Below are 19762 nucleotides of genomic sequence, written 5' to 3' on the forward strand. Positions count from 1 at the left end.
ATTCTCTATTTAGCAATTTTTTTGTTAACAGAGGAAATTTCCGTATGATTTCCATCTCTATCTGTTAAGAAGAGCTTCTCCTATCTTGTGATATATTGTTGTAGGTAACTTCTGGTGTTACAAATTCAAAGATACTAAATGGTATAATTACAAAGATTTTTCTCAATCCAGTGAGAAAATAAGTGAATTTTGAGTTGATTTTTTCTTACAAAGCTGATCTTTTCCATTATGACAATAAGAGTAGATGGAATTTTAATTTTAAAGATATAAATAAAATCACATTTTAATAAGTGTTTTAAAGCTCTGAAAACTTCTCACAAGCATAATAATTTTAGCCTCAAAATAACACTGTGACATAAGGAAATACTGTCTGTGTGTTCACATGCAGTTATTGAGACACGGAAGAATAAAATCACCTTCAGAGTTTATTCTTCAGACTAAGCTCTTTAATTCCCATTTATACAGGGTGGGTGTAGAAACAGGTTGGTTTTCAGAGATCCCTAGAATTTGTACATGATCCTATACTCACCCCAGCGGTTCTTAAAGAAAAGATTATAACAGTAGTGGAAATTCCCATTCCTGTTTTTAAAATAAAGTCATTAAGCAAGTTAAAATGTATTAATATGTATTTTGCTTTGATGATTTGAAATCGGTTAGAAGTCCAATGAGAAGTCAGTAAGAGAACTTTGAATGCTCTCTGTTTTGTGTCTTCATCATAAGACTATTCTTTCCCATGCCCTCACTCACTCATTCAAGTTATTATCTCTGATCTAGTCAAGTCATAAAGAGCCTGAGTAAAAATTAGATTTGACAGAGTAAGCCTCAGTCAGAGAGAGAATCAATGAAAGGTGGATATATTTTTGGGATGCCTCTACATTTGCTGGGCTGCTGTGTTTTGGATATTGTGCCGCAATGATCCATGCATTAAACTAAGAGTTTGTTTCTCTTTTGTCTTGTTGCCTAAATACACAAGCAGTTGGTACCTGTTTGGAGACACAATTACAGTCTTGTTTCCTACAATTGAACTTAGTGGCTGTGCAGGTTTAGAAGTTGATTTTATGGTGTGGCCAGGATAGTGGACTTGAATGTTTCCTTAACACATTGTATAGTACATAAAATTGCAGCCTGGTTTACTTATAAATGTGCATTTAAAACATGATTGCAGTATTATTTTGATATCAAGCAAACATTTCACAGATGAAAAGAACTGAACCAACCTTTACAATCTGAAGGCAGAATAACAATAATTAATGCTTCTATTACTCAGTTTAAACAGAATATATATTAAGCAGAAGACAGGTAATTAATCCCACTTGAAAGAATACACACTACTCATCACTCATTTATGAATTCTTCAGTCTCTGCATAAAAGCGGTATCTCAAACAAAGCTAAAATATCTTAGGTACAGTAACAGGCTAGGTCCTCCAATTCTTACTTAGATGAAATTCCTGAGAGTACATTTTTATAAGGATTACAGGATCAGGCCTAAGGAGTACCATTTATCTGAATAAAGCTTACACCGTATTTCTTGATTGTTAATATAAAAATGTGTTCCTATTAGTTAAAAATTCACAGATTATTCCTGGTAGAATACATTCTAATGTGGCTTAAATGTTTTGATGTTTCGAATTTGAGTTCATGGACATAGTTTTATTATACTTGTTACCAGAACAGTATTTACAGAATTTTTATAGATGGCGTTTTCCCCAATAAATTTCATATTAAATATATTATCCTTTTATTTTCACTACATATGGAATATTCTGACAGTCTGTGAAGTTTTAAATTCCTTTTCTTTTACAGATGTGGTTGCAGCATCATTTAAACACCTTTTTTTCCCATGAATCATTAATGTTTTAAGGTATTTCTTTTACCTCCTAGAGAAACTATATCTGGGGATTAACAAGATTGTTCACTGGAATTCATGTGGAAGCATAACTGCAGTAGCTGAGAAATGATCATGTTTCCTTTTAGTTCTCAGCAAGAGTAATTGAATGTTGAATATCTTACTAAACGCTGGACTGTGACAGTGTGTTAACACTCCGACTATCTCCTAACAGCAGGGCAATTATTTGCTGAGTGGGATTTTTATAAATCCCCTGGCAGTAGTATGTCCTGATAATTATGATGAAGTGCACTGGTCAGTGTTGATTCAGCAATCCCATCTCTAGCAAATATTTCATTCACAGCTCTCCTTCATGCTTTTACTTTTATGGCTTTTAAAGATCTCTTACCTCTCCTCTCAGCTTGCTTAGTTTTTTTTATAAATTACAATGGAGCAAAAAAAGGATTTTCAAGTTAAATCCCTATTTTGTTGAAGTCTCTTCCTTCTTGTTTAACTGCTCATTAAAAGAACAAAGTGAGAAACTAGGACTTTATTTACGTTCTTACTGTGACAATCACTTGCAAAGGCTTCCTCCATCAAAGCTATTTTTTTTAAGATTAAATGACTCTTAAATGAAACATTTATATTCATGATACATGTTAATTATTTCAGACTTTCAGAATTTATATGGAAAAGTAATTAGAGTATACATTTATTGTTCTTTAGTTAAATTACAGTAAAAAATATTGTAAATATATGAGGATGCACTTTCTATTACAGTAAAAATATTTAAAAAATATGAGGATACACTTTCTATTGACTTCATGTTTACATTTTATCTTCAGCTCAACTTCACTGATTTTTAATTTTGCGTGTGTGTAATTATTTGCAGTGCCGTAGCTACACTGTATCTATTAAGGCATATTTTGTTTGGAATTTCATATGTAGGCTTTAAAGGCTCAGCCAAAAAATAAGAAGGAAGAATAAGAAATAATTAATTTCTAAATAAAAATTGCAGCATCTAAAACTGTTAATATTTTATTATACCACTTGCGATCACCGATCTGTTCTGAGGAACTATCCAGCATAATCAACACAGCCTTGTCTTTCCCTGTCAACCTGCACCTTTTTCTTTCCTTTCTCCCTTCCTTCTTTGTATTTCTTTTGCTGGTCCCTTCTTTCATAGTTTAGCTTTCAAGGCAAGCTCCTTAATAATTTCTTTGTTGTATGCTGGGAAAATCAGTTCAGTCTTTCTCTCCATATAGAAATGAGAAATAGGAAAAGACAAAAATGGATATTCTACAGCATAGACTAAGTATAGGATTAGAGGTGGAAGCAATACAGACTATAAAATAAACCCCAACAAATCTTTTCTTCACTAATGTTCATTAATTTAATATTTGTTTTCTTGTGGGTTTTTTTCTTTCTTTTTATGCCACCATTAATTATAAAGATAAGAAAATGATTGGGGGGAAAGTAAATGGTAGAGTGTTAGAAATGCAAAATGATTCAAAATATTAATGTAATGCTAAGGATGACTGGGTAACAAATGGTACATTTGCCAGTATGCTTGACCTGACACAATTAATATTCCAGGTCATGCTTGGGTTTCCATGATGGAAGGTCTGAGGCAGAGAATTCTAGGGGAAAAATATATCTATTGTGTAACTCATTTCTCTCTCTTTTTTTTTTAATATTTTTCTGACAAGTCAGAACCATAGTCTTAAAAAAAATAAAAAAAATCTGTGCTTTCACACCTCATTTGCCATATTCACCACTGGGCCACCATTCACCAGAAGGGCCTGATGCAAGGAGGTCAGTAAGAAGCTATTAGCAGAGTCCCCTCCTGAGATTTCTTTGGTCTTATTGAGGTGGAAGTTAGCATGACAGTACTGCAAATAACTCAGTTGTTGGGTTTTTAACAGTTAGCACAGATTTCCCCATAGTGTTTGTCACTTTAGAAAATTGTAACTGGAAATGAAGTCCCAGAAAGCTGACTTTGACAGAGACCCTTCTTAGTTGTGAAGAACATGGGTACAGAAAAACATGTCGTTCTCCCTGCAGACAAGAGGTACTTTTTGTAACCTATCATAATATTTTGGAGGGTAACATATTTTCTTACAGACTAAAGGTGGGGAAATTATTGGAATCGAAGTACGAGGTAATATCTCAAGACAGATAGTCTTCTATCACTGAAAAAGCATTATTAACTACAATGGCTTTGTAGTTGAGAGAATATTGTATTAAAGTAGGGAAAAGATGAAGTAACACTTTTAACACATTGTGCTGGTCTCAAGAAGATATGCAAATTTATTAAGTACCAAAGGCTTTGATGCTCCAGATTCTTAGATTTCTGCAGACTGCCAGCTTCCTACAGAGGATAGAGTGAATAGGGCATCCATCAGCACAAAGCACATGTGGAAGAAATTGCAAAAACAAGACTCTGATTTGCAGAGATATTAAAACATGAATGGAAGCAATCTTGCCAGAGATTTGTCTGAACTGGAAAGTAGAATCAAACTTATCCCCCTGTCTCTTCTACCAAACTTTGCCAATTTTAAGTCTAGACCTAAAACCTTACCACAAACCTTAGGGAATTTAGAGTAAATTAGTATTAATTTTATCTATCTAGATACTAACTCTGCTGATTTTTCTGCTGTCTGTTTGAATACGTGAACATATATAATTAAAATGTAAACTAATTAAAAAGGATTACTTGAAAAATTATTTAAAAATGCACTTCATAATCAGTTTTGACCCAGATCTTACAAAAAGTTTCAACTGTAGAAGAAGCAACAACTTTTTAAAGTGTCCAACTAGCCTTACTAAAACTCCAAATACTTGTCATAGTTGGTACACTACCTATATGTTTAACCTGATAGTATTTTAAAAAAGAACAACAAAAGATGGCTTTTTGTTAAGATACCTTTTCAGCAATAGTAATTCAAAAGACTGAATCAATGGATTCCCACACCTATTATGGCTAATTTTGTTGTCATTAAAAGTGCTAAAATCCAATCCTATTTGTGTACCTTGAGATATTCAGCAGCATTTCACAGAGTTTGAACCCTTTATGAACTATAATTTGTTCTACTGCCAAACATTTAAACAAAGAAATGTCAGGTAGAATATACATAGTATCTCAATATAGATTGCAAAATGCAGTTTCAGAAAGCCATTATATTCATGGAGCCATTTATACTTGCTCTAAGTATGACTAACAGAAGCAACACCATTTCTTAGAGCCCGGACAGCACATCATTTTAAAGTTATTCTTCCCTGTAATTCTTCAGAGGAAAAATGTTTAAATTATTTAGGATATTTATTTTTCCACTTTGCATAAACAAAATAAAAAAAACAAACCTGTGCTATATATATTGAAATAATATAATTAATTTTTTGTTAAAATTTACTATCCAATTTGCTCTTTAGCTTTCTTTAAATTTTCATTTTTAAAGAAAAGGCTTAAAAAAGGATGTAAATTTGGGCAGATGCAGCTCTGATCAGGATTTGCTACTGTTCAAAAAATCAATGCCTGCCACCTTCAGAGAGTCATTGTTATGCCATAGTGATTTATTCTAGATCATCCTGATTCTCAGTGCTGCACATGGAGATGTTTTTCTTCTCAAAAATGTTTAAATTTTTGGCGATATTGTAGTTTTCTATAAAATATGTGTTTCATAGGCATATCGTGAGGGAGCAGTAGCTCTCCCGCTAGCTGGGGACCTCTGCAGACACATGGCATGGCTAGAATGCCCAGTCTCCACATTAGGCAGGATACAACAGCTGAACATAGATGGCATAGGAATGAGTGGAAATATAAAGTAACAGTACAATGAGCAGTTCAGTGAAATGTGAAAAAAAGGTTGTCACAAGCAATCACTTTTCTATTTTGCTGTCATCAACTGAGTGAAGGCAAAAATTCATTGATCTGAACGTAGGCAGATCCGATGGCCATGGTAGGACTAATGGGTGCAGAGCCATAATGACCATGGCATAGAGTTGGTTTGTATATCTCCAGCATGGAATCTCATTTTTGTGAAAGACCTTGACAGTGGCACTTTATATTTGAGAGAACTTGTGTAACAAGTATATTGCGTAAATGCATTCAATAATTGTGGAACAGTGCAGTAAAGCACGAGACAACATAGGGAACTTGTGTTTAATGTGGTGCTTACAGGTCACCAAGTGTTCACGAGCAAAAATGTACTGGTCTGATAAGAAAATTGCAATAGGACAATCTATGAAATACTACAAAAATAATAACAGTGTTAGGAGAATCTGTAACTGTATGAGATGTTTATGTGAGTAAGACCCAGACTTGTAGAATCAAACTTTTAAGATGCAGCTGGATTTTACAGATTGTACAGATGGACCTGCAATTTCGCATTCGCTCCAGTGATTCTGCTTGCCTGCTATGTGAAGCGTGGATCCCTGCCATTTTATTTTGGCATCCTGAAGAGCTTGAAGGAACAACCAGCAGTTGTTTGGCATACATGTGCTTCTACTACTTATCTCTGTTCATGTCTTCTTTCCCATTACACATCGAGACTGATAGTTTATAGGGTTTTCACTAAGAGGGGAACATATAACAGAGGGCTAAAATAAATTGCCATTAGAGCCAGATCACTTACAGACTTGAAGAATATAGCCCATAAAACTTTGAATAGTCTAACAATATTTTGAATAAACTACCATCTCTGAATATTTTTGTCCATTAAACAATAAGTTTTATATGGGCCTTATTTAACTGTTTTGACACAAGAAATTTGAACTTCCCAGTAGGATATGTTAATGAAAAATGCATTAGAGCTAACTGGGGAGTGTTCAATCCACTCAGCCCCAAGAGATTAATACTTTATGAGGAGACTGATGCTCTATTTAGTTTTCTCATGGGTCCTTAGTAGTGTTGCAAAGGAGAAATGCAAGACTTTATACATTTACTCTTTTCCTTACATTTCCCCACATCACAAAACTGATTTCTTTTCCTATTATTTTTATTCAATACTTCTTAGCAATGAAATTTATGATAAAAGCAAAGGACAATATACTGAGCAAATCTACTTCAAAGTTCTTAAGAATAATCTGAGTATACTGTTGTAAAAAACATAATTATCCTTAAATCAACTCAGTATCTTTAAATTAATTTAAGCATATATCATCTGTTTTTTTAGGAGATTTAGTGGCTTCGTGCAATATGGTATAGAAAGTCTCATGTTTAACAGTTCATAATTAACTCAATAAACTCACATATATCTATTCGGGAATTGTTTATATACAACCGATAAAATCCCTAGATTTACAAGAATTATTTGGGAATTGTCTGTCACATAATTTTGACTTGTTAATGATGTAGATTACTAGTTCAGAATTTGAAATGTATGCTCTATATTAGTAATTGCTACAGTAGATTACCCTAGTAATGCAAATAATGATGTATCCTGAAAAAATGAAACATCAAATTCAGTGAAGAATGAATCTTTCAGTTTAATTCACAGTTCAGAATTTTTTATTCTAAATTTTAGGGTTTTGAAACTTTTATACCATTAAAACTAAATACATTTGCATAGTTAAAGGAACTTAATGTGAACATGTTATTGGAAAAAAGCAATTACTGTTTTTTTGGTATTCCATACATTTTCTTGTATTTCCTCTTAACTGATCACTTTGTTTTACTTTTAAAAATGCTGCAGTTGCCACTGCCTTGGTCCACATTGTGAATTAGCTAGCACAGAGTTTAAGGGGACAAGAGTTATGTTTCCTTGCATAAGCATTTATTTTACTCTTTGAGTATGTGTTTGGAAATAATAGGTAATATACTTCTGTTCCTATTGTGTATAGGAATTTAAAGTGGAATTTAAATTGAACTTTAAATTCAAACCAACTATAATAGTTTGCCTTTAAAACTTGATGTAAGTTTGTACACTTTTAATTATTTTTTAAGGGAAAACTGGCATGTTTCTTTGACTACTGCTGTGGAAGGTGGAAGATTGAATGTGACTGAAAGAAAACATGAGTTTGCAATACAGGACACTTTTCACAGAATCACAGAATCACAGAACAGTGGGGGTTGGAAGGGACCTCTGAAGATCATCTGGTCCAACTCCCCTGCCAAGGCAGGATCACCCAGGGCAGGTTGCACAGGAATGCGTCCAGTCGGGTTTTGAAGGTCTCTAGAGAAGGAGACTCCACAACCTCTCTGGGCAGCCTGTTCTAGTGCTCTGTCACCCTCACATGAAATGAAAGTTACCCCCATTTGAAGGGCTGAAACCCAGATTATGCATTACATTATTCTATTTAAATCCTTTTGTAACTGTAATGCAGTGCCCAGACATACATTTAAACTATAGATCTATCCCATGTCGGTAGTCATCAGAAACTTTGTGTAGAACTGTTTATTATATTAAGGTTTTTTAATTGGTTTTCTGTATAGAATAAATACAAGAATTAGTTTTAAGTTAGTTGAAGTCAAAGACAACCCCATCTTCTGCTCAGATTGCAGGCATATACAATTCGCCGTTCAGAAAATCCCCAGATCCAATGGAACTGCTGCTACGGAAGTCAAAGCCATTGAGCCACAGATGGCAGCAAATGAAGAGTCCCTTCGCATATGAGCTCTATGACTGGCCAACTTGTACAAGGCCTCCGACTTTCTCCACGGCACAGCGTCTGCCACCTATTGGCAGACAGAAACCTCAGGTAACATTTTTCAGTGTCTCTGATGCACCTTTTGTTCATATCTTTTGTCATAGAATACCTCAACTTGGAAGGGACCCATAAAGATCATCGAGTCATAAAATCCCTTTTGTGGATTTGGTTTTTATATATAGATCTAGTGCTTGCATTCAGGATATGAAGTCTTTGAAACAGATTTGTCTTAAAGAAAAAGAAACCTAGGTGGTATGAAAAGACAGGGAAACATGATTCTTTAGACTTCATTTTTGTCCTTTGGGAAAAAAATGTAATTTCTGATATTTCAAAGGGAAGACCTGATATAATTGAATATCAATGTTAAGATTGATTAGAGGTAGAATTCTTAATTTCCAGTTTTAAATTAATAAAAAAAGGAGAAATGAAAAGTAATAGGACAAATTAACGAGTTGTGATAACTTTTTATTCTTTTTGCAATTGTTTTCCATATGGAGGCCAAAAGATATCCTCTCAGTATGGAGTAGTTCCTGCTCTTTTGTGTCCACTACCTGTGTGTCAGCTTTAATTACAAAAATTTCTACATTTTGTTCTGCATCACAGCCAAGCTGTAGAGCTCTTCATTCTTAACTGTCATGGTCTCAATTTTAACTTCAGTTGATGTCAACATATGTTGTAAATAGGGTTTTTTTATCTTCTTTAAAGTAATGGAGATCTCCGAAAAAATGCATCAGAGTGAATGTCCCACAAGGTGGCAAAACAGCTTTTGCTACCTTATTATCAAAACCTGCTGGGAATATGCCCAATATATACAGCAGATGATAGACTTTTGAGACCTTTATGTTCCTCACTTGATGACAATACAATGACATGTAGCTTTTGCCAGTAAATGCCTGAAACAGTTACTTTTGGGATAGAAGTATTCTGTCTATTCTGCTATTCTGAAGAATTTTTCAGTTTGCCCAATCTACTGAACCTTCCACTTACCTTACACATACACTTTCAGTACCACTTTGACTTTGAATGACCACAATGTCTTCAGAATCTCTTACACCTTTTTTTGCACTTTGTCCTATATTTAAATTTTCTCTTCCATATTTGGATATACATCCAAACTGTATGAGGTTTAATAAGGCCAAGTGCTGTGTCCTGCACTTCGGCCAAAACAACCGCATGCAACGCTACAGGCTTGGGGAGGAGTGGCTGGAGAGCAGCCCGGTGGAAAGGGACCTGGGGGTGCTGGTTGACAGCCGTCTGAATATGAGCCGGCAGTGTGCCCAGGTGGCCAAGAAGGCCAACAGCGTCCTGGCCTGTATCAGGAATAGTGTGGCCAGCAGGAGCAGGGAAGTGATTGTGCCCTTGTACTCGGCACTGGTGAGGCCACAGCTTGAATACTGTGTTCAGTTTTGGGCCCCTCACTACAAGAAGGATGTTGAGGTGCTTGAGCGTGTCCAGAGAAGGGCAACGAAGCTGGTGAGGGGTCTGGAGCACAAGTCTTATGAGGAGCGGCTGAGGGAACTGGGGTTGTTTAGTCTGGAGAAGAGGAGGCTGAGGGGAGACCTTATCGCTCTCTACAACCACCTGAAAGGAGGTTGTGGCGACGAGGATGTTGGCCTCTTCTCCCAAGTAACTAGCGGTAGGACAAGAGGAAATGGCCTCAAGTTGCACCAGGGGAGGTTTAGATTGGATATTAGGAAAAATTTCTTCACTGAGAGGGTGGTCAGGCATTGGAACAGGCTGCCCAGGGAGGTGGTGGAGTCGCCATCTCTGGAAGTGTTCAAAAAACGTGTGGATGTGGCGCTTCAGGACATGGTTTAGGGGACATGGTGGTGCTGGATTAATGGTTGGACTTGATGATCTTGAAGGTCCTTTCCAACCTAGTGATTCTGTGATTCTGTGATTCTGTGATTTTGCTTTGAAAGACAATGCTTCTAAATGAATCCGTCTGAGTAACTTTCACTGAAGTTATCATTTAGCTGCAGAAATTAAACAATGATAATGAGCAATAAGCAAAGTATAATATATCTTTATTGGTATTTTACTCCTCTGAATCGATACAGTTATTTTCACTGTATTATTACAGCCCTTCGTAGAGATGATCTGAACACGTTCTTAAGTTTGAACTACTGCTGGGTTGAAACTATGTGTATGCATGCTATCTGACACAATTTGCCTGTGGCTTATTGATTGCACCCACATTGCTCTTCAGTGGGGAGAGCCATTGGAGTACTGGCTAACTCACACAGAAGAGGCTTTTCTAACTTCTACGTCATGACTGACTTGTCTGTAGCAGGATGAGTCTGTATCAGTGGTGGGACATGAAGGCAAAGGAAATTGGGTTAGAGCATGAGAAGATGCAGGCCTGCCAGAATACCTCTGGAGAAGTAGAGGTGAGCCACGCAGAGATCCGCACTGCTTATAACAGTAAGGATCATCTTCAGGGCAGTTCTGCATCTTTGTCCTTCTCTCCTTATGTTGTCCTCACCTTGACTGCTTGAGCTTCCTCATTGAATGAACTCATTGATGCACATTAGAATTGAGACAAAGCAGGAGCCAACAAATGGTTTGGGTGATCAGGGAGTTTGGAGTTGAGATAAATACAACATTATAGCTTTACCTCTGGGACCAAAGGGGCTATGACAGTCCTTCAGTAGGATGCGACTGAATGCACTCTCTCAGGATAGAGGGGAAGATTTTGCCTAGTGGACATGTTACAGGAATCGTGCTTTTAAATAAAGTGGGAATTCAGAAGTTTTCCATTGTTAAGTTGCTCTTGCAAAACTGCTTTACTGTACACAAAGTATCTTACACAAAGTATCTTACAAGTTTCTGTTTGGATCTGGAATATTTTACAGACCTTTCTAAGTTCAGACACACACATAGAAGTTGTGCACAGATAGCCTTTTAGAACAAGCCAGTGAGTTCTGTTTATTTTCTACGCCTCAAAGAGGGAATTTACTATATAATACTTTAATCCTTTCAGCACCCTGGGATGTACACTGTGGGGTAAGTTTTCAAAGCACAGCGCATGGATTTAGCTGCGCGACTCATATTGATGTTAATGGGAGTCACACGGCTAAATCCCTGCACAACACTTTGACAATTTAGGGTTGTATGTCTAAGAAAAGGACACTGGTTTGCGCTGATGAAACAGCAGGAAATGAAAATCCATCAGAACACATCATCCTGAAAGTTGTCTGGTGTGACAATAAGGAATTTAATTACTAGATATACTTGTGTCCTAGTTCTCTGTGATAACACTTTTTGGCACCAAGCCTCTTTTTCTAATATCTATCCGGCCTACTGTGAGTCGCTTGTTACTTCAGTGTACTTTCAAGTATCTAAAATTTTTATTGCCCATAGGGTTGGATATTTTATATAAGAATGTCAATTATACATGTTTAAAAAAATAAAAATTAACTGTCTATCAGCTTTCTCTTAGGGAAATGGGTATTTAGCATTTTATAAGTAAGATTGGTGTGTGTAAGAGTGTATTTAAAAGAAAAATTTTAATGATGCTTATACATGACGTAGATCTATCATTTTTATTACTGAGTTAACTAGAATTACAGTTTGATGGAAACACAGGTAATGCTAAAATTTGTCATCTGTTCATTAAAATGCATTAATAACAGAAAGTATATTGCGATTTTTAGGGGATTTTTTGCATGCTGTTAGCTGTTGTGGAATGGGGGCAGTGAAGATCGTATGATTTCATGTAGATCATAGTTTTTATCATGAGTTTCTGATTTTAAGGTAAAGTAGTAAGAATGCCAACCTGCTAACTTTTATTTAGCAGACTATTCAGTAGCAGGATTTATGCTACTCAGTACAAATTCCAGACATAGAACATGGAGTTGTGTGAGTTGCTTTCAGGGTGAAAACTGTTGGTTGACTCCCTCCCTTCCTTTCCTAGCCTGACCTCTCCAGGAAGATTTCCATTTTGAAGCAGGATGCCTGAAATGCTTGCAGGCACTGCCAGTTTGAAAACATTTGTAAGCACCATTCTATCACAGATTCCACAAATCTTAAAGTCAATCTTGTAAAATGGAAGTAGGTAAATGGATTTCCTAGAGGTCTTGTCATCTTAGATATATTCCTTAGCTGCCTATTGCTAGGTAAGTTTCTTCAAATACATGATTCAGAGGAATGGAAAAATCTGCAGGGAATGTTTAGAATTATCTCAGTATTCTAACATATATACCCCACTTTCATTAGTGACGACACAGCCTTTTTTCAGAGACCTTTGTTTAGTTACACTCTTTCCATTAGTAGTTGGACTCTGTTAATTTCATTTGAACTCTGGATTGAGAAAGAGTTAGGAGGTCTTAGAAGTTAAAGATGGAAAAAGCCCCTTGCTTGGATATCTGATTTGGCCCTTAGCCTGGTGGAATATGAGTCAATATTTTACAATGAAGAAGAAATACAATATTCTGAAAAACTGCTTTCTAAAAGCAAACATATTTATCTTCATATTATTTGATAATAATACATGTCTCTCTTCTTTCCGCCATATATCCATTTCATGTAAACATCTTGCAACAGAGTAATATTTTTTTGTTATAACTTTTAAACTTCTTAATAACTTGATCATCAGATTATGTATAACTAGGACATTGCTTACTAGTTTTAATGACCTGTTCTAGTATTGATTATTTTCTCACAAGTGTTAACACTTTTCATTCTGGTTTTAAAGACTTATTGTGGTCATATTAAATGAATGTATTTTTTACACAGACCTAGAAAATAGAAGCAAGAAAATATCTGCAAGAATTGTAAATATTATGCTCATTTGCTTAGTAGGACCTTTAAAAAGATCTGCAAATCATGATGCTGTGCCTTTAAAAAGTAAAGTTCCAATAAAAATCCATTAACTACTTTCAAAAATAGCAATCCTCCTGTCCAGCTGTGAAAAGTACTAGATGATACTTATTTGCCATTTGTGTTATTTACGGTCCATGACTTTTATGGTAACTGGTTCCTATTATTGGTTTCTATTAATGTAAAACATAAGTGAACATAAATGAGGCGTGAATCATTTCTTTTTATTAGCCCCACAGTCTTCACTCAGTGCTTGCAGTAACTCCAGCTGTGACTTGTTAGTGATAACCTATTTAAAGAAGGATATCTTTAAGAATAAAGGCTGTGATTAGGATTCTTTGTCTGTTCATAGTTTCAGAAGGTTTCACTAGTTCATTGCAGGATCAACAATGATAAAAATAAAATAAAAATTAATTAGCAACACTTCTAAATCCAGAGTTGCCACTAAACTGTCCTGAGTGTAATATGGCACTAATTATTACTGGTTAGTGCTAAAAGCAAGATGTAGGATACATCACTTTGATGGCGCAGGAAAGGACTTCCTGGTGCTATTTATCTGTGTTGTTAAGTGGTAGATGCTGATATGATCAGTTATTAAGCAATATACTCTTGAAAAAAGATACATATGTGTATATATAGAGAGACGTGAAAGAATTACGAGCTCTCTTTTTTTTTAAAGAATGAAATTAATGTGGAATTAAACTTTTCAAAAGTGAGCTATACACCAATATTATTCAAGTCATTAGTTTGAATTGTATTAGAAGAATTATATCTTAAGTCATGTGTTGAGTACCCTTCCAGGTCGCTTTATAGTTAAACTGAAAAGAGCATGTTTTTTAAGGTAAAACAGACTTAAAAAGACTTAAGCTTTCTGCTTTAGCAGAATCTAGATGCAGTTAATACTTTTAAAAATAATATTTATTTATTAGTATTTAAATAAATCTGGAGTGCACATTTCTCATTCTTAGCTTTAGAGCATGTTGCCAACTTTTGTGTTATCTGTAACTCTCTATCAAAATGAACTGCTTTATTTTGGAAGAAAGATCTTGCTGCACTTCCCAGACATTCTGTGCCCTCTTTCATCAGGGATGTGTCATGAATAAGAGGAAGAAAGGAAAGAACTGCAACCCCACAATAAAACACTTACATTATCCTATACCTTTCAGGGGCCTTTCCGTGATACCGCTGAAGTATTGCAGCAGCGCTACAAACCTTTGGAACCAACCTTGCGAGTGGCAGCATCAATCAATTCACCACTAGAGAAGGCCAGAGAGAAAATGAAAAGGGAGGAATGGAGAAACCGTATACATGACAATGAGTAAGTTCTTTGTTTTTTCTTATATTATTATGAGAATGTTTTCTTTATTCCGTTGCTTTCAGAAACCTTTCATGCCTGGCAAAATGAAATGTCAAACCTGACAGCTTACTAGCAAACATTCTATGTACATACTTCTAAATTCTGTGTCCTTAGATTATAAACTGTTCAGGGCAGAGACCCTATCTAGTAATTGTGTGACATCTGCCATCCATACCTATGCACCTATAGAAGAACTTGTAATAATAATAATAATATGTGATTCAACAGATGGGCTTAATGGGAAATAAGAAAACAAATGCAAATTCTGTTTTGCCACATGCACCTTGCCAAAGAAAAAATACTGTTTCAGTCTTCGTATTCAGTAAGCTTACAGACTATGGGAGGAAAAAATGGTGTTGCATGCTAATGAGACTTGCTTTCTCTCCCAGTAGACTACCAAAGCTCACTTGGAAGGGAAGGGAGCATATGCTGCACATGTTAGAACATGATGCAAAAACCGTAATCATCTTTGAAGCAGTTTGGTTTCCTAAGCCATAGCATCTGTGATAGTGTCAGATGGGCCAGTTCTTTTCCGTACAATCCCAAATACAGACATAATCCATCCCAAAAGATTTAAGGATTCTGTCCCAAAAGATTTAAGGCTATTGCCAAAACATTTCCAATTCTCTTCTTGCCATAATGGAACTCTTTTGTCCAATCGTAATAAAAGCTTATTAAGTCACCTGCTCTGCTTTTGTAGTTAGCTAGAAAAAAATGATGTGTTGTCAACTTCCCCTTGAATTCACTGCTCTTGGCAATCCTTTGACACTTTAATACCAGAATTCAGGACAGAAAGGAATCACTTTTCCTCAGAAGCAGCCTGCAATCCATGGATTCACTGGGACACAATGCTTTGCTATCTTTGACGTGTTTCAAGCTTCTCTATCAGCTCCATGTTGCCATGTGTCAGCTTCAGAACTGTGATTTAAGAATGCCAGAATCAATTGCATTTTTTATTGTCGGACCTTTTTTTCCTCATATTTTCCCTGATTTAATATTAACAGTGACTTTACATGAAAAACCTACCGAAAAACAGTTTTGAAAGAAAAAGGTCTCAGTTTGGCTACTTTTCCACTTTTAGGCAATGTTATTTTTTACATTTGGTGGCAAAAATGCTTTTTAGTCTTTTTCTTCCTTTCATGACAAAACCATAACTGAGTTATGAGTTAAAATATACTTCAGTTTTCTATTTGTCCCTGTAGTCTGTCATTTATTGGAGTGAGGGGGAAGCAGCTTAACTTTCACATTTAAGCTTAAATCTGGGCCAATTTTTTTTTATTATTTTATTTTTTAAATTTTTTATTTCTGGCTTCTGCCAGTGAAATCTAAAAAAAACCCCACTGGGTAATAATTAAGTTTCTACCTCTCATTTAAAGTGTTCTTTTTACTGAGTAAGTTTTGATGGATGCATTCCAAGTGAGGATGCATGACGTCCTTCATTTATAGACATGACTATATTGTCCAGTCTTTTTTTGGATGAGATTTACCCCAGAGATCACTGTGTCAACAGTTTCAAAAGGTCAGAGCTTGTACTAAATATTTCACTGACTCTCTTCAATGAGTGAATTGTGAAGGCTTTGGTCTTGTACAGTTTAAATTTGGAGTCCCCAACTTTAATGGATTTTAATCGATCAGGAGTCTTTATTTACCTTATGGGTAAGGAAGCATTTAGCAGCTACCCTTAATGCACAGAAGCAGTGTCCTAACACCAATGATTCTCGGCTTCATGCTCACTTAATGCGTAGTGTATTATACATTTTCAGGCTGTGATCATTCCGTTTGTGCTTCACATTCAACCAACCATGAAAAGGTCACAACTGTAACCTTGAAAAGGTGATGACAGAGTTGCAGGTCATCATCAGGACTAATGCTCACTAGTAATGCTGCAGCTGCTGTGTGGGATGCCGGTCTCTGGAGAGGAGTCAGCAAAGGGTTACTCAGATTCTACAATAGTTTTTTCTTAGCAGTGTCTATTATGAATTGACAAATTTCTGTCTCTTTCTGTGTAATTGTGTACTTTGGGACTGTATTTCTTCCTGGTAGTGCTTCCTATGCTGATTATTCTCCTATTCAGAAAATAAGGAGAGAATGAACAGTGGAAGTGTGTGGCATTAGTTGAGAAAGCTTGTGTTTGCATAAAATGACAAACTGAATCCTCGATCTGTATATTTCCAGAGTGAGTATTGTGAGATATCTCTTAAGACAGAAAAAATTTTCGGTGTACACCTGCAATTTCCAACAACATTCAGAATTCCCACTCACCTCTGATTATTAGGGTTCTTTAAAGTGGTAATACATTTTCTCAAAGTGTTTCAAGCTCTGAGAAAGTTTTTGCTTCTGATAAAATGCAGAAATAATTGAAAAAGCTGTGGGAGAGGTTGAGGCAGATGGAAGCAGTACAAATGAAAATAAGAGGGAATGCTGTGCTTGCTTAAAGCAACTGCTGGAATTTCCTATTTTGTAATGAAAGAGCAACTGGGTAATCTAGCCTAATAAGAATGATTCCTTTTTCTGATTTAATTGAAGCTGTTACCGCCTTATTGTGCTATTTTTCATACAAATGAAGTGATTTCCCCCTCTACTTGGATAGGAATGACGATTGGACTCCTTTGGGATGGCCACTTAATAAGCTAGTGTCTAGTTTGAGACCCCAACTGCTGGATCCAGCAGATTTAGGTCACTAAGCATGAGAAGTTCTTTACTCAGTTGCATGCAGCTTCATGCTGGCCTAATTTTCAAGAGAACAAAAATGTAAATTATTTTCATTAACTTTGCTGAAATCTGTTTCACGTAATACGCCTCATGCTTCAAAGTATACTATTAAATATATTTATGAAGTCAACATACATCAGAATGAGTTGCAATGTGGTGATAGAATAGGGATAAACCAGCAATAGTGTAAGGCTGAGGTTTCCTGATTTGTTGTATTCTGTTGTGACATCAAGCAAGTCATCTCAGCTTCTGGCTGTGTCTGTGCCCAGTGCTGTACTAGAGGCAGCCAAGCTAGTTCTGAACACACCGGTTCACTTGTGTGCAGCAGAGTGCAATGTTTGCACACCCTGCCTCTCACATGCTATGCGAACATTGCAGCACCAAGCTCCTCGTGGGCTTATTCTCCGCCAGATAATGCTTTCCTTTAGAACCAGTTTAGGTGCTTCTGTGCTACTCAGTGCTGTGAACGAAAGGTACACTTACAGAGAAGTTAATGATCTAAATAAGCTCTATACTTGGAGAGCGTCAGAGTTATATGAGCTGCCTGGTATTAATGGTAATAAAATTTAAAACGCAAGTCACTTCAACAAGATTTCAGATTTTAAAAAGTCTTTTAGTTTCTACATTTATAAGATGTTTCACTGTATTTCTGACTTAGCTTCAGTGAAAATGGCTACTGTATTTTATGTCATACAAATATAACACAACTGAAAAATTGTTCAAATTATACTTAGTTTTTCAGATGCTTTGCAACTTCAGCAATTTGCATATTTTCCGGTCTGTTATTGTATTATGATAAACAGGGATTATCATATATTTTCAGATAATGTTTTCTTAACAATTCAACTTCTATTTGTAACTCTTCCATTTATTTTAATTACTAGCACAGTGTGCAACATTTATTAATCAGCAGAGTCTTTTTAAGTTAAAATACTAAATTAGCTAACCCCATTAACACAGAATACTCCAAACAAGCAGTAATAGGAGAGGTAGTTACTGTGCAAATCGTATTATACATGCGGGTGCTCTAGGGCACAGTTAAGCATGATTACCCTCTTTTGATCCAGTATTGCTCTGCTTCTTCCAGCTAATTTCCACTGGAAATTTACAAAGTAGTGCCTTCATTTTTCCATCTTAATTTTTCTAATGAAGTTCTGGTACTTTATAACACTGGGGATGCAGATAATAAGTCTATGTATAATTAAGAAGTTCTGGAATTTGCTGCAAAAAGAGATCTCTTTTACTTCTTACAAGAACTAGACTATGCTTTTCTTTGCCGCTTCACATTACTGCAGACAGGAGTTAAACAAAAATGGCCAGAGGATTCTTACATTTACTGACATTAGGGTAAAAGTGATTGATAGTTTATTGAAAAATTATGTATTTAGTGTATTAGTGTAGACAATATTTGTAATAATGCACCCAAAATAAGTTTCTTATGGCAAAAATACTGTGCTAAAGATAGACTGATATATTGACTAGATATATTAAGTAAAATATTCTGTCTTTACTTTTCTAAATAACACTTTGATTTTAATGCAGATGAGATTTTAATGCACTCATTATGAACTAAATAATGGCTGCCCTGCTGTAGTTGTTTTGCTATGGAAAACCATTGTGTTTCTTCCTTTGTTCCTTGAGTGAAAAGACACTGTTGGATTTGATGAAGAAATTACTTCAGGTATAATCAAAATTCCGAAACTTAAAAATAATTTTATGTTTTATTTAAAGAAAAAAAAAATTAAAGATTCACAGCTTCCCGATAGAGAAGCATAGTTTGTTTGGAGCTAATTGTTCATGGTCTTCTTCAAAGTGAGATAAAATTGTTTTATTTGAATTAGATCAAGACAACAAGGAATTGAATTGCTGTTGCATAGAGCCACTTTAGATAAAGATATAACAACACTATCATACATCTAGAGTTAAGATTTTGGTAGTATTTTTACTACTAAATTACAAAAATGTACAGTACATAGAAATATTATGAAAGTTTGAAAAATCATGTGAGCAGAATATGCCTTCTCATTCTCTGGTTTTAATATTTCATATTGTGCCCTGGTAGTGCAGCATGTATGGCAATCTGGCTGTAGATCTCCTGCCAGTTCTTTCTCAGAAGCCTCGGTAAAGTTTGAAGCATTTCTGGTATCAGGATTACATGCTTGCACTGCTAAACTGCTGGGTTTTTTACTCTTGGGCAGGTCCAGAGAATGTGCTGAAGGACCACTCTGATGTTTTTAGTGCCATTTAAATTCAGGAAAAAGTGAATGCCTCTGAACTGTGTCCTGTTGGTCGGTACCATATAGCACTGGGACACTGCCACCCAGCACTAGATGATGGACCTGACAAATCGTCCTTCCTGTTTGTGCTGCTGCTCTCTCCTCTCACATTGCCAGAGGCC

At 35.7% G+C, this 19762-nt stretch overlaps 1 protein-coding gene across 1 annotated transcript in view; it reads left to right on the forward strand.

Moving 5' to 3' along the window:
- Window positions 1-19762, forward strand: part of SPATA17 (spermatogenesis associated 17) — a gene marked incomplete at both ends in the record, with an annotated part of 96216 nt that overhangs the window by 51554 nt on the left and 24900 nt on the right. The window contains 2 exon segments of the mRNA XM_081997582.1: window positions 8322-8525; window positions 14462-14613. Of these exon segments, the coding sequence (XP_081853708.1) occupies window positions 8322-8525; window positions 14462-14613 (356 nt within the window).

Source organism: Phaethon aethereus (assembly GCF_964289735.1).
Source record: "Phaethon aethereus genome assembly, chromosome: 3".
Taxonomy (NCBI): Eukaryota; Metazoa; Chordata; class Aves; order Phaethontiformes; family Phaethontidae; genus Phaethon; species Phaethon aethereus.